This window comes from Phoxinus phoxinus, assembly GCF_949152265.1.
Source record: "Phoxinus phoxinus genome assembly, chromosome: 1".
In the NCBI taxonomy this organism is placed as follows: Eukaryota; Metazoa; Chordata; class Actinopteri; order Cypriniformes; family Leuciscidae; genus Phoxinus; species Phoxinus phoxinus.
In genome coordinates, this window is record NC_136876.1 from 21,206,846 (window position 1) to 21,222,800 (window position 15,955).

The 15,955-nt window shown below is 38.1% G+C and overlaps 1 protein-coding gene across 3 annotated transcripts in view; it reads right to left on the reverse strand.

Annotated features, from left to right (window-relative positions):
• Positions 1-15,955, reverse strand: part of wnk4b (WNK lysine deficient protein kinase 4b) — a 56,588-nt gene that overhangs the window by 21,091 nt on the left and 19,542 nt on the right. For all 3 annotated transcript variants that reach the window (XM_079630102.1, XM_079630101.1, XM_079630103.1), the window contains exons 2-4: positions 11,668-11,840; positions 10,516-10,736; positions 9,658-9,815 (exon numbers count right to left, since the gene is read on the reverse strand). In XM_079630102.1, coding sequence (XP_079486228.1) covers positions 9,658-9,815; positions 10,516-10,736; positions 11,668-11,840 — 552 coding nt within the window. The remainder of the gene's footprint in view (positions 1-9,657; positions 9,816-10,515; positions 10,737-11,667; positions 11,841-15,955) is intronic.

The window sequence follows — 15,955 nt, forward strand, 5'->3', positions numbered from 1 at the left end:
AGTATTCTTCCGACCAGGCCTGGTGCCATTTGCCCAATTGCAAAAGTCATTATGAACTAGATCCATGCTGCTGTGTGACAGAACATTTTTGTGGCAACGGCAGGCACCCTTAATGTTCTGAACTGGCCAGAAAACACAGAGAGGAACTTCTTGACGTAACCCAGGTATTGCTCATGTAGACAATAGGCCCATTGAAACGTTGAGATGGAAAAGAAAACAGAAAATACAAAACAGAGGTGCAATTCAGCGTAAAGGGGGTGGGGCGGGCATGAAGTTCTCACCCCTGAAAACCGCTTCTGTCTGAGGCACTGGGCAAAACTGATCTCATAGGCTTTCAACAGGGGTTCGGGAGGCATCCAGACCAGAGTGTTGAAAGGGATTAGCTGCGTATAACAGAATGAGTTGTCTCTGGTCAGGCTCCTCGTGATGACATCAGTCTTTTGAGGAGACCCCTTGAGAGCATGAGGTAAAGAATCAAATGCCCATTCATGTTTGTTTCACACTCCATTAATCACTTCTAACTCTTTTTCTTTTCCTTCTGAGAAAAGAAGAAGCTTTCTTAGCCTGGTCAGGATGGTTTACTGGTTTTACAGGGATTTGGGGTAATTATTAGCTGGTCAGGCAGGGGGACCAACTTGACCAGACAAGGAGACCGGCTAGTTTGTTAGGACCAGCATGTCCAGGTTAGGAGACCAGCTGAACTGGCTCAAACCACCTAAAACCAGCAAACGTTCTCATTCCTGCTACAAGAAATATTTTAAATAAATATAATTTCTACTCTGAAACTTTCTCTCTTTTTCCTCCTCCTCCCCAATGCCTCAAGGAACGTTCATTACCCCATATTTACGCAAGAAGCACAACATTACATCCAGTTAAATGAGCTGCAGCCATTACATGCTGGCGGCTTCAAACCAGATTTCATCTACACAAGTGCATTGTCAATAAACTTTCTGTAAGAAGTGAAAACCCTGAAATACCCTTCAGTCATCACACACGGTCTTCCCTAGTGATCTCAACTGATTATCTGAATCAAAGGTCAATATAAATTATACTGTTTTCACCAAATACGTACAAGATCAAAATATCATAACTTCAAATTATCGTAATGTTAAAATCAATGTTATCTTAATGTTGGTATATTAATGGTAATCAATTAACTACTGTATCAGGGTATCTGCACATTTTTTAAAGTCAAATTTAAGGCTTTTTAAGACCTTTTTAAGACCTGAAGAAATCAAAATTAATACCGTACATTAGGGGTTTGCAATATTAACAAAAATATATCTCGATATTTTCAAAGTTTTGTTAATAATAATTAGATGATATTTTACTGATTTTGTACTGGTACCATGGCTGGTTTAGGCCTGTTGTTGACAGCAGACTCAAAGATATTCATATTTAACATATTCTATCTATGCAGTGGTCAGTTCACAGTAGTGACTGAAATACATTTTTTTTATTAAGGGGCAATATTTGCCACCCTTAAATTGATTTCCAGGGGCATTTTCACCAAAATATGGAAATTATTTCTAAACGTATTTAGAAGTATGCATCACCTTTTATGTCAAATTCTAACATTCAAATTAAATTCTATTAGAATAAAACCGTACCACTGTCAAATTAAATAATTAAATAAAAAACCATCCTTGCAGTGCAGAGGTGACACAGAAGCGGCACCCGAACTGGCATTACTATATTTACACTTAATTTGCAATTGCATAAATAAAGCTATTCAATATTTAAATATGAAATTATTTATAATTTTAACATTTTAATTAAAGGGTACTTTAAATATGCAACTAAACCCGCCAATAGGTGGCAGTAAGTCACTGTCTTAATAAGCGAGTTGTTGGGAGTTTTATTCAACCGATTTGTTCAAACGGCCGATTCATTCATTGAATCAAATGATTCGTTCAAAACGCGGATTTCAGTTTTTAAAAAAGAATCGCTGTCTGTTGGACTACAGTTTCATTATGAAATTCTCGTCTGCGAAATAAAGGGGGAAACAAACAATATTGACAATATAAAAAGTAACACACAATGTTAACTTTATTGTTAATTTAACTGTTGTATAAAATAAATAGCACATTTGCAATTGTGCACAGGAAAACGGCACTCTTGCTCGTGATATTCTAATATAACAACATAATATGATATAAATATAATAAGACAAAAACTCATTTGGGGACATACCTATACACGGGTTTCTGTGCAACGTCATCACGTAGATGCGCGCGCATCTAAGAGGCAGAAAGCAACAGTCTTTACGGCTATATCTAGCAGAAGCAGAGATGACGCGGAGCTGTTGTGCTGTAAACTAACCTAAATGCATAGGGTATGTCATGTTTTTATGATTCGCAAACTTAGTTGGACAATTTCATACTAGTCAACTAACTAACTTTTTACATAATGTTATATTAATATGCAAATGAAACACAAGCAAACAGATTCAACTCTGAAATTGCAGTTTATTATTGAGTCAACAAGAATTTACAAACAATGCGAAATCTACGTTAATTACAATGTTCTTTTACAGAACTCGGCATAACATATAGCGGTCTTGCCTCTTGGATGCGCGCGCATCCGGTATTGTTTGTATACAAGAAACCTGTGTATAACTGCACTGACACATCACGCAGTGAAAGCAAGCATGAGAGACAAACGCGATGTCAGCTCGAATTCGCAGTGCCTCGTACGTAGTTAAAACAATGATTACAATATCATCAGTTCATAGACAATCCTAAGCACAAAGAATAAACTTACTATTGAACTGACATTTACTCGTTTTCTTATCCTCTCCTCTCTCGCGTGCAGGAGACAGACGCAGGCTAATACGCTGTCGTAAATTACGCGAATTGTCACGTGAACAAGCAAATCCACAAAGATAGAATAATAAAAAATACATACGCTAATTAGATAGTTTTCATTTGGAAAGCATTTAGATACGTCGTCAAAGTGTCATCTAAAATTTAAGACCTTTCATAGGTAAATATTAGACTTTTTCATAAGTAAAAATAAGACTTTAAGGCTTTTTAAGGCCTTAAATTTTAAATATCGAATTTAAGACCTTTTAATAATTTTTAAGGATCCGCGGGGACCCTGTGTATATATGATCAAAATTAATTTATTAACCTAAGTTAATTTTAATTTATAAAAATATTATTGTTCAAAGTGAATTAATGTTCGTTCAAAATACATTCATGTTCATTTATAACTTTTTTAATATAACGAATTCAGTAATGTAGAAATTGACATTAACTAAGGTTAATAATAAATGCTGTAACAGTCTTAAGATGGCGAGCAGGACAACTAAACAACTCAATCTTTTTGTGAATTAATTTGACCCATTCATTTCATATCCTCATTTGAGTCTTATCCCTTAGGAATATTTTGGCTAAACATATGATACATAACAGGAAATACCATCAAGTCTCATGAGCTATCAAAGAGCAAACTCTTAGCACCGATTCCCTTCCCTGTCAGGCCCAGTTGCTCTTAGTAAGAAAACATCACAGTTTTAGATATGAAATGACCTTTTCCCCAAGGATTGCAGACAGATAAGCCAACCTTTCTAGCTGACAACATTAACATGCCAACTTTAACAAACTGAAAGCTTCACAAACAAACTATGCCGAACTCCAAATAATGAATGTGCTCATGTACAGTATATAAACATAAACATGAACACTATCCCACAAATGTGTCTACAGGAACCATGTGTTAAAGGGCCGAGTAGTTTACGTCTAAACATTCTCTCATGAGAACTGTGATTAAGTTGATTAGCTTGGCTAAATCTTTGTTCATTTTACAGGCAAGATTCATTATGCTCACAAAAAGCCAATAAATAAACCTGAAAAGCTTTTGATTGCAGTGAAAAGGCTGGGTCATTTTTCTCCTGCATCTCTGCTAACTGACCACAATCATCTTACTGGCACGGACCTCGAGCCTGATGGGATCTCCGCTGTCCATTTAACAGGTAAGCAGCATGGAGTGAATTGGAAGCTAAATATACAAAAAAACAGCAAGGTAACATGTTTCAGTAAATGCATCATGTGTGGCTCAGTGTTCATTGTATGTAAACATGACATCAGTGTTATTTTATGGAATCAGAACGGTTTAAGCTGCCATGATGGTGGCTGAGTGACTTTTATCTTTTGTGGAACACACCAGTCAGAAGATATTAGGAAAAACGCCTCAGTGTCTCAGTTGGGTTCTAAAAAACATTTGAACCACACTGACTTCCATTTTATAGGCAAAACATTCTTCAAAATATCTTCTTTTCTGTTCCATGGATGAAAGGAAGTCAGATAAAGTTTGTTACCTCACGATTCAAGCTACACATTTTATCAGAACATAGGAATTGAGTCTCTAACTGCGGTGTTGCTAGCGCCATGCTTTATCATTTGAGCTAATGTGGTACGACCACATGCTGCAGTGACATCACTGGCTCCGCAAAGACTAACAGACATAATTGACGTCTGATCCAGCCTTAATTCTCTCTGTCTATTTTCCTCTCGTTCTGCGCGTCACTCAATTCGCTGCAGATACACACAGTTGAGACAGAAAAAGCTTACTTTCACAATGAAGGTGCACGTTGTTTTTGGAAAAACATCCTATTCTATGTGCGTTTAATATAATGAGGTTTCGTCTTAGTTTCATCTATGTTTATGTGTAGGCAGATGAGGAGACAGTCTTCGTAGCGATGTGAACATGGTCTAATTATAGCACTTCTGATATGCAGAGGTGTTACACAATCTTTTGCCCTCCTATTAACATGCACACTAGTAAGTTTGGTCTTAACGCCTCCACAACCTCGCGAGAACAGATGTCCATGTCCCCATGGCAATACAGGACCCAGATTCACGTCCAAGAGAGACTAATTGTACTACACTTAATTAGCTGGAGCCACGACAACAACAGCATTAATATTCATTAATACATTAATGAAACAACTGAAAATTAGTTTAGATGAACAGACTAACCTGAAATTAAAAGTACAAAATATCCTTATTTACATATATATATTACAATGAAATGCAGGACAATAAACATTAAATTTACATTACAATTCAATTACCATGTTAGAAAAAAGGAATAAATGTAATATTATTAAATAAACTATTTACATAAAGGGTACAATATATAAATATATGTAACAATGTTTCTTACTCACTTAAAAATGTTGGGTTAAAAATAACCCAACATTTTTTAGTGTGTACCAACATCCAATCCATCCATCCATCCATCCATCCATCCATCCATCCATCCATCCATCCATCCATCCATCCATCCATCTATCTAAATGGAAATAGTGAACATTGATGATAAATTAAATTAAGGTAAAAAAATATTTTTCACACTTTAGATTAGGTCAATTCTTACTGCTTATTAATAGTTAGTAATGTAGTTGAGTTTAGGTATTGGGTAGGATTAAGCGATGTAGAATATGGTCATGGAGAATAAGGCATTAATATGTGCTTACTTTATAAAATGACTTTAAGAAACAACCAATATCCTAGTAATATGCATGATAATAAGCAAATAGTTAATCGTGACAATTGGACCCTAAACTAAAGTGTTAACAACGTTTGAAAACAAAACAAAACAAAAACAAAGGGGGACCAAATGACTTGTAAGGTGTGAGGCTCTTGAGGCTGTTATATTTCAGGAATGAGCCACAGGTGGTTCAAGCACCCTTTTTTACCTTACAATAGACTTTCAGAAGTTAGAAAGAATGACAGGTTAAGAACTAAATAAGAGACTGTGTTGCCATGGTAACCCTAAAGCTGCAAGAGGCATAACAACACAAGAATTTTAAGTGCAGGGACGGCAGTTCATAAAGTTGCGCTCGAGGGCCCACCCGTCCAGCCCTATCCGAAAAACAAACACATGAGACAGAGGACTGTGTTTGTAGGAGAACGTGTTGTGCACTTAAGACACTGAATATTGAAGCTCAACCTTGTGTGTTTTGCGTGTGTTTTGTGGTATTTGCACATCGCCTAAAACAAACGTACACAAATAGAACTGCATGGCTGAGGGGAGCCGGTTGTTTACAATGCTCACCGTCTGCCTTGAATGATTTTCTGTGTTACACATGCCTTGTCTCTCTGGGATGCCTGGGACGTGTGGTTTCGAAAAACAGCTTTGAAAAGCTGCTGTTTGTCTTTCTAACTTCCTCTGCTCCAGGAACAATTGAACATTCTTTTTCCCATCTCTTAAAAGCTTGTTAAAGACTCATGCAGATCATAAAACTCATTCGCATTCTAAACAGAACGTACAGCTATCTACAAACAACAGCGTCATTCTTGCTCTTATAAACATGCCAGGGTCAAACGCCTCCTCCACAGATCACGACCGCCGTATCACAAACCCCACGCTCTCAGCCCCCGGCTACACAGAGGATGATTTTCGTTAACCCAGGGAAGTGCAAGGGCCCGTTGGGGTCAAATATGAATGTCCCTTTGAGACACATTCTCTAATCAGCTGATACTCAGGCACATTGTTCGAGCCCCTTTGGGCTCCACTTTGCCCCACTGAACTCCTCTGCATCCCTCCCAGGCTTGTCAGGGGCCATTGCATATGTTTGTGTCCGCACTCTTAGATCCCGCATTGCTGATCCACTGTGTGCAGTGTGAAAGTTAACAGTCATAATCAGTGAATTATGATTGGCTCGAGTCATTGATGATGTGAATGGACATGCAAATACAGACATACAAGAGACATAAACATACCGGTACACAGAAAAATCTTAATCAGTAGTTTTATTTTTGTCAGAGTTAACCATATTAAACAACTATAAAATTATCACAGTAAAATTAGACAGATTAGTAAAGTTTCTGCTTAATATCTACTGACACTTTTAGGAATTTAAGATATATCAGCCACCATATTGTATCTTATATAAGTTAAGGTGCAACATCTGCAGCAAAAATCTGTCATATAGGCTAGAATTGTAATGAGAACAATATAATTGTGTGCTTGAGACTTGTTTTCATAATCAGGCTCTCAAAAATTATATAAAAATGTGGATTTAGATATATCGGCCAATATATCGGTTATCGGCTTTCAAATATAAAGAATTATCGGTTATCGGTCAAAATTTCCATATCAGTGCACATTATGTCTACTAATTCTCTAATTTGGAGTTAGTTGACCTGTAGTTACAAATTAATGAGAGTTAGTTGACATGTAGCTGGCAAGTTTCTGATAGATAGTAGAATGTCTAAAGTGGACTATTAAAATAGAGAAACACCTTATTTTTTTAACCCCAAATTATTATTATTATTATTTTAACCATAAAATGTCATAAATATAATTATATTAATGTTTAAAACAAGAATAAATGCAACACTCATAATAATGACATGTACAGTACCATTCAAAATTTTGTTTTTGAGAAATTAATACTTTTTTTCAGCAAGAATGCATTAAATTGACCATGTATATTTCAAATAAATGCTCTTGAACTGTCTATTCATCAATGGATCATGAAAAAATAGGTTTCCACAAAATATTAAGCAGCACAAGTGTTTTCATCATTGATAATAATAAGACAATAGCCCCTTTCACACAGAGATTCCGGAAAATACACGGATAAAGTGACCCGGGATTTGACCCGGGTTCGTTTGAAAATGGTTCATTCACACTGCCAGTGATTTGCCGGAATCAGAGAGCGCGTTCACACACAACCCGGGTATGTCCCGGATAGACGCGTGACGTTATGATGTGACGTATAAGGTGGCGAACGATCTCAGCTTCGGCGCGGATTGCAAGGAGCTCTCGGGTCTCTGCTTCAGTCCAGTTTGCAGACATCTTTTCGTTCTTTCTTGTATCGATGACGAACACAAACTTTCTTCTAACAGAGTCGCACGATAACTACGTAATTGCGAAGGCTCGTGCATCATCACTACGACACACCCCTTACGGCATTTGTCCTGGCTTTTGTTCACACAGCGCGCGTTCCGGGTCTGAACACGGCAATGTTACTAGGTCCCCAACCCGGCATCGATCCCGGCATTAAACCCGGGTCGTGTTTGCGTTCACACAGAAGGCGTTCCGGCAATTTGCCGGCAATTTGCCGGGTTCAAAGTGCTGTGTGAATGGGGCTAATGTTTCATCAACAGCTATCTTAAATTGTAATAATATATCACAATATTACTGTTTTTCCTATATTTATAATCAAGTAAATGCAGCTTTGGTGAAAATAAGAGACCTCTTTAAAAAAACATAAAAAATATCTTACTGACCACAAACTTCTTAACAGTAGTGTCGTGTATACTTAGATAAATGTAAATATATAACATATACAATTATACCACTAAGCTTGCCGCAGTGCTTTCTGGGATTGCATTCACCACAATGGATATGTACGACACTAGCTTAGATTTTGTATGTGTCATACAACAGAAGCAAACCCATAATGTTTAAAAATGTTGCCTAGATGGGCAGCACACTACGTTTTGGAAAAATGCTACTGTCTCGCTCTGCCTATCCTTATCGCTTAGTGTTCTGGAAAACGGAAATGTCCTCTCCGACCAACCATGTAATTTCTGCATGCCAACTTCAAAGCCATAATACCACAAATTCACTGTTCTATTGTATCAGCAACAGAAGGATAAAAGGTGACGTCTGTTTGTCATGTCAGACAAACAAATGACTGCAAGCATCTCATTCACAGTTCCTTCCTCTTTCCTTATCAGCTGAATCTGATATGGCCTAACCTTGACAACGCTATAACACCAATCTGTGAGGGAAAACAGGAACAAAACACAACCAAAGAATGTGCTGATTGAAAACTGAATGGCTGCAATGTCATAAACACTGGACCATGATGCAGGACAGGACAATATAATGAATAGGAAAAGTGTTTCTTCAACATGTGTTGGCTATTAAATACATCATTAAATGGAACTGAAATACTGCTTGAGGTTTCAGGACGAGAAAAAGTAAATCAGGCAGTTTTCCTACAAAAATAATGAATCTCCTCTAGGGCTTCTGCATTCAACAATGCAGCTAGTGTTGTTCTAGAACTGTTTAACTGTGCGATTTATGCTTTGTATATTATTCATGCAGCATGCCGATTGGTTGGACTATTAATGAGTTGTCCCAAGGGAAAAAGTCACCCCTTGTAGAAGAAATAACCATGCAACTCAAAGATTGAGGTTAGCATGCATTACACACAATTACAATGAAACGACACATTTGCAACACTGTAATCAGAAATCATCTTGGATTCTGTGGTTAACCAGGGGGTTGATTAGAGATATAGGAAAGATCAGCATATCCTAAGTAGAATTACAACTCAGGAGAGATGCGCTAATTGTCCTCTTGTTGCAAAGAAATGTCACTGAGCACCTCATAAAGCCCTCACACAACCATTAGTGGACTCATAAAAGCCTTGTAGCCTCTTTGAGAGGAGATGGCCAATGAAGTGGGTGGCCGAGAGCTGAAAGAGCAGAGAATCGGTGCATGGTTTCAAAAAAGGCCAACTACGCAAGCTGTAGTACATTTGAAAGGCAGACAGAGAAAGAGGTCATACTTTTCATGTAACCTGACAAGCCAATGTAGTCTGTATTGACGGTAAATTACATATTAAGTGCAGCCCGGGGCAGTGACATCCATCTCAATCTTGCATTACAGATGCGAGGATTGACTTACACTGGTGACTTTGCGGTAGATCTGTGCAGCGTTTTGGCACTCTGAGTAGGGGTACTCTGATGTGGTCATCTCCAGGATGCACATGCCAAAGGCATAAACATCCACAGCTTCATCATATTTCTCCTCGTACATCTCTGGAGCCATAAACTCTGGGGTTCCTATGTTTGAGCAAAGATCAATGTCAAAAAATAAGCATTAAGTAGCCATTTAGTTATCCAAAGCATACATATTACAAGGACAGTCCTAAGGTGGTATCCTGGGTTACAGTGTCTTGCTCAAGGGCACAGCGGTGATCCAAGAGCTTTGTTTGGCCCACCAAGTGGCTGAATGTTAAATGTACAATCATAAACATTCACAATACATTGAGATCTGAGCGGGTTTCGAGGGCAAAGACTTCCACAATCACTTAAGATACTGAAAACAAGCATCCCTTGAAAACTCAATTCTGGGAACTTGAGCTATTGGTTGGACTAGCCTGATGTACCAGGTTACACATTCTTTACTTATTCATGAATCATGTCATTGAACTCTCCTAAACTCAGCGTGAAAAGATCAGATTTTAAACCGTGCCGAATGCTGAGCTAATGAGTTAATGTGATATATGCAGCACTGTATATAGGTGAAGTGAGAAATCTGTGTCAAGCCCTTGCTGGGGCATAAATACAGTTGACAGAGAAAACTAACAAGATTAGCCCATAGTAGAGGCAGCTCAGGGCACTATTTACAGTAACTCTTATGAAGGTCAAAGAAAGTTCTTCTTGAGTGATTGAAGAGAAATTGTTGACATTGTAACTTTTTCCTTTGTAATAAAATTAGTTTGTATGTAAATTTAATAAGCACTACATTTTTCAAACTTACCAATGACGCTCTTAGCAAACGAGGCACTCTTGAGAGTGGCTAGGCCTAAATCACCAATCTTAACAGATCCAGTGGGGCCCGTGATGAAGATGTTGTCACATTTAAGGTCTCGGTGAATTATGGGAGGAGTTCGTGTGTGCAGGAAGTGAAGCCCCTTGAGGATCTGATGACTCCAACGCTGGAGGAGCTTTAGCTTCATCTCTTTGAACCTTTTCAGATACCTACAGGGAAAGAGCAAACAAGAATACCATTGAGTTTAAAACACAGTGACAAACACAAGGCAAACAAATGTACGCTCTGTTCCAAAACCTTGCAAACTGCCTACAAGAGAAAGGATTTTAAAGGACTTTCTAAAAATGAAGGCTATTTCAAAAGGTAGGCATTTTAGTTATAGTTGCCATATTTTTTAGCTAAATTCTAAGGCAGCATAATTTAATGAAGAAGGCAAATTCAGAATGCATTATTAGAGTAATGCACTGTTAGCTCAGGAACATGCTAACAGCAAGCTCTACTAAAATAAGTCTCCCATGCAGAGCAATATTTTGGTGGACTATGTAGGCAGTTGGCAGTAAAAAAATTATCACTAGGTTCGGAAATTAGCTCTGGACTTATTTAATTCTCCTATTTGTCTTTTTAGTTCACATTCTCTATGCAGTTTTGATGTGCCTGCAGGGCAACCTTCTACAACAATCTGTGAAACATTGTCACAAATTGTGATGCCATTTGGGACAGAGCTACTGTTAATGAACTACTGTATATAAATTTAAACTACTGTATGGTGGTGGCATAGTTGTGAAAGATCTGGGTTGTAACCCATAGGTTCGGAAGTTGTAAGTGAGAGTGAGCTCAATAAAAAGCTGAGATCTTTCATTTATTGAACGAAACACTTCTCCAAATGACTGCAATTATTCTACGGTTGGCAACTCTTGATAAATGTGTCTGCAAAATGACAAAGTGCAGTTATTAATCTGGGAAAAAGAATGGAAAAGCAGCTGGGCTTCAGTGTCTCATGTGAGAATCCACAAGCATGAGCAGAAGCTCAATTACAAGAGTGACATATTTTCTTGTCTTCGTACTGGCATCTCTAATGGCCACACCATCTGCAAGTACTTTCGTAGCAATTTTGTACATATATGCACAGACTGAACTTACGTCTTCAGTGTCCCTGACGTCATGAGTTCCGTCACAAGGATAATGCACTTTTGCCCTTTCATGGTGGACTTCCAGGAGTCGTAAAAACGGACAATGTTTGGATGCTGCAGGCACTTCAGCATGTCCACCTCTTCACTGAAACGCTGCCGTTCCACTTTCGTCAGCCTTCGTGTCTGTCAAAGAGACACATATTTCAAGTCAATTTATGGGTTAGAAGATTCATGTTGGTACATGATAGGACATACAGTAGGTGAGCTTTGTACACTTTGTGACTTGTGGGACAGGTCTTTCTTTGTCAATTGAAGTTGAACCACATTTAAGTTCAAAGTGACTTCAGTGGCTGAGAATTCAAAACCACATGTCTAAACCAACCTTCAGGTCTCGACTTAAAGAATTACGAATTAAGTATTTTTTTGCCATTTAGTCCCTTTGCTTTAAAGTTTAACTTTTTTAATGCAATTTCTCCAAGTAGGACACGTTCCTGGATCAATCTGGCTAGTCATGGAACAATTTAATGTAATGGTTGGAGTTGGGGGTATCAACTCATTTCAGGCCAGGGGAGGTTAGGGTTAGAGGTAGGGGTAAGAGGTAGTGTTCAAGCTATGATTGTTTGATAGAAATGTTGTTCCTGGTTCCTAAAAAAAAGTATTTTAGCAATTGAAATTATCCATATCTCTAAACTTCCTCTAAACTCTCCAAACTGCACTGCAAAACTGAAGTTAAACACACCAGAAGTTCCTGACAAATCAAAATACAACTAAATCAAGTTAGCAGCTATTCTGCATTTTTAAAGTATCAGAAATGCAGTAGACATCAAAATGTGCCAAATCCAAGCTGGCACACACTCTATGCTAAAGATTCTGTGCTACGCACATGGAAAAACTGACAGTGCTGTCTTCTTTCATAACTTTGATTTGTGGCTTTGGGCTTTAAAGGCTGAACTGCATAATTTTCTGTAAAAATAGGAGGTAGTTGTTGGTAAAAACACATATAGCACACCTAAGTTTGTTTGAATTTCCACATCTGGCTCTCCTCCAGACAGCTCGACCTGTCCCACACATGACATTATTTCAAAGGCAAAGCCAGATGGTGCCAATAACATCGGGCCCCTCTCAGTCTCGGACCCCCGAGAGAGGTGACAGGTCAACCGGACCATTGACTGCCTCTTTCTCATGTTTGTCAGCCTGTAACCAGCAAAAACACATTCCTATTGAGTGTTTTTTTTCCTCTTTAAAATAGGGAACTGATTGTCCAGAATATGTGAATTATGTGTATTGGTTCAGAAAGACAGTCCTACAGCAAGCACAAAACTTTGAAATTTTCAGTGAAAAGGCAAATTTCAGGTGCTTAGACTAATGGAAAACATCTTTCTGTTAGATCTGAATCATCTTGAATGGGGGGCAAAGACAGCTGGTTATGTAACCAAGGCAGATGAGGAGAATTTTGACAAGTTTGGATGAAGTTGGCTGGAGTGAAGGGTGAAGAGTGCATGAGCGTGTTGAGAGTGCATTAATAAGAGTAATGTAGTAATAATATGGTGCTGCAAGGAAAGTAGGAAAGAAGATCCAATGTCTTGTATGTTAGACAGAGCATCTGAGGAATGCTGTTGCGTCTCTGACAACACTATTTCAGGAAGTAACTCATTACAGTCCTGGAAAAACTGCTGTGTGAAACTTACTCTCTCCTTCCCTCAGTTCCTTTCCCTACTCACCAACTATTTCCCCTCAGATAAGTGGTTCTTAACTGGTTTTGCTTTACGATAAGTGGTTCTCAACTGGCTTTGCTTCACAATAAGTGGTTCTTAACTGGCATTGCTTCACGATTATAATTTTATTTTATTTTTTTAAGAATTAAAAAATATATATTTTTGACATTAAAAACAACAAAACGTTCATAATAGGCTTATTGCACCCCACCAGTTGAGAACCACTGTCTTATGCTGGGTACACACCGAAAGTTTTTTTACATCTTATAAGATTTTCAAAATGTGATAGACCACAAACATGAGGACAAAAAAATCCTAGATTAAACCGTTTTGCTCCTAAAGTGTGTGGTGTGCCATGATGTTACAAAGACAGCACACACGAACACATTTGTAACGACTGTAAACACAGGAAATCTTGCAAAATCTCGCGAGACTTCAGAATAAGCATGGAGGACGATATGCAGGAAGAAATTGCGATGATATTGTTTGGAATGATTTTCACAGAAAATTCACAAAAAAGAAAAGAAAAGGGTTGACACGTTGTATAAACATTCGTGCTGTTGCCACAAATCAACAAGCTGATCCTTCATCTCTGCTGTCCACATCAATTTCACTTTGTGCTGCGCCATGATTGAGTGCTTCCGTCTTCAATCATCTCGCTTTCTAAATGAATATTGTTTCGTTTCACGGGATAATCTCCAGAGCGTGGGCGCGTTTGGCCTCGTGGTTCCCCCCACACATCAGGATTTCTGATCGTAAATATTCAACATGTTGATCGGGGCAGCTCCGACGTTCTTCTGAGCAGGTTCGGACACTCTTAACACACCTCACACCAAGGGAAAATCTGATAAAATAATCTGTAGAACCATCAAGATAATCGGGACATCTTTTGGTGTGTACCCAGCATTAGATCCACTATCAGTGATCAAACACTATCCAGATTTATTACAAAAAAATTAAACGGCTCAGAAAATGTAAGAGCTTGTTGTTCTGATCTCCTTCTACATTTCAAGAGTTATTAAACTCTTCCTTTTTAATATTATCTCAGTCCATTAGAGAATCTAGTTGGGTATTTGTAACCATTCAAAAATAAATATTTTTTCATAGTAAAAGTGTTGAGATAGCTTTAAAAATGGTAACAGAAAGTAGGTGTACTGTTCACATTGACATGCACCGAAGCAAACCACATTCATGGTATAATTCTCTTACTATGAAGATGTCACAAAATATATGCAGTGTCTAACTTGATGAAGAACCTATCCAACATCGTTTTTTAAATCTGTGTTCTCTAGGATGTTCGTTCCCTCCCATAGTAACAGTCTCAGATTCTAGTGGTCAGTGAATCACTTCTTAGCTGTGGCTGCCAGCACAATTTAGCACTGAACTAACCGCTAATGGAACCACATTCAGAATGACTGCCTTGAGTTTCACCAGAAGACAGACCACTCATAGAAATATGAATGGGAGAAATTGTAACACTCAATATGGCCGCCATAAGAAATTCTTGCCTTTCATAAAAAAATAAAAAAAAACATGATCTTTTCAGTAGAATTTATTTATGCTACAACGCACAGTTGCAGTTTAAAAAAACATTACTGAAAACAGACAGTTTTGGAGGTTTGGACATGATTTGTTCTCACAGGCTGAAAACAAGCATACAAAATGACCAGTGTATTCCGATTTACGAACAAATGAGTGAGTGAGTGAGTGTAGCCTAATTTTCACAATGTTTTAATCTCACGAGGCAGTGCTTTAAATAAATAGTTTAAAAAGACAAGCAACTGTTTGGATCCGTTTGAAACACGACCATCAGAATTAGACTCAAATGGAATCAACTCAAGTGCTTTTAAATCTGAGCTGAATTAAATTGGAGAATTATAACTGTCTGATCTACCCAATGAAGAAAACAACCCATGACATCGATTCATTAGTTCTTTCTACTTTAACAGGGACTTTCCATGCAACCAAGCTGTTTGTTCTTAAGAGTCTGTCCCACCAGTATTATTTTTTAATGAAAGGAAAGAAACGTCCTTGATAGTTAAATAATCTTATTCGTACATTTATCAACCCCAAGTGTGGGAAACTCAGCACCACAAGTCAACACACTTGTTAAACACATGCCTTATGCAACATAAAGGCCATGCAAGCAAGAAAAGGTCTCGAAACACACAAAAGTGGTGCTTCTTTGCTTCAGCATGGCAAAAAAAATAAATGCATGAACAGAGAAAGAATATGTTAAGCTGGACACTGGCTTGGTAAAGCGGAACCTGTAATTGTAGTTTATGATGGCGGTCAGTGGCGGGCTGTGACTGGGGTTTGTGAGAGCGGTAGTGACGTCAAAGCCGGTAAGTAATGTATTCCAGACACGGGAAAAAGCACACACACATGTAATGTGCATTTACAGCACACATCATAAACTGGGAATAAATGGAGGATGTGATGTAATAGTGTTTGAGCGTGTGGGTGAGTTACAAAGACCTGCTCTTTATCAGAAACAAGCTGTGTCAGCTCTAAGATACGCTCAATGGCTCAGTGCTCTTTTAACAGATACACAGAAAACATCACTGACTTACTTCCCACAAA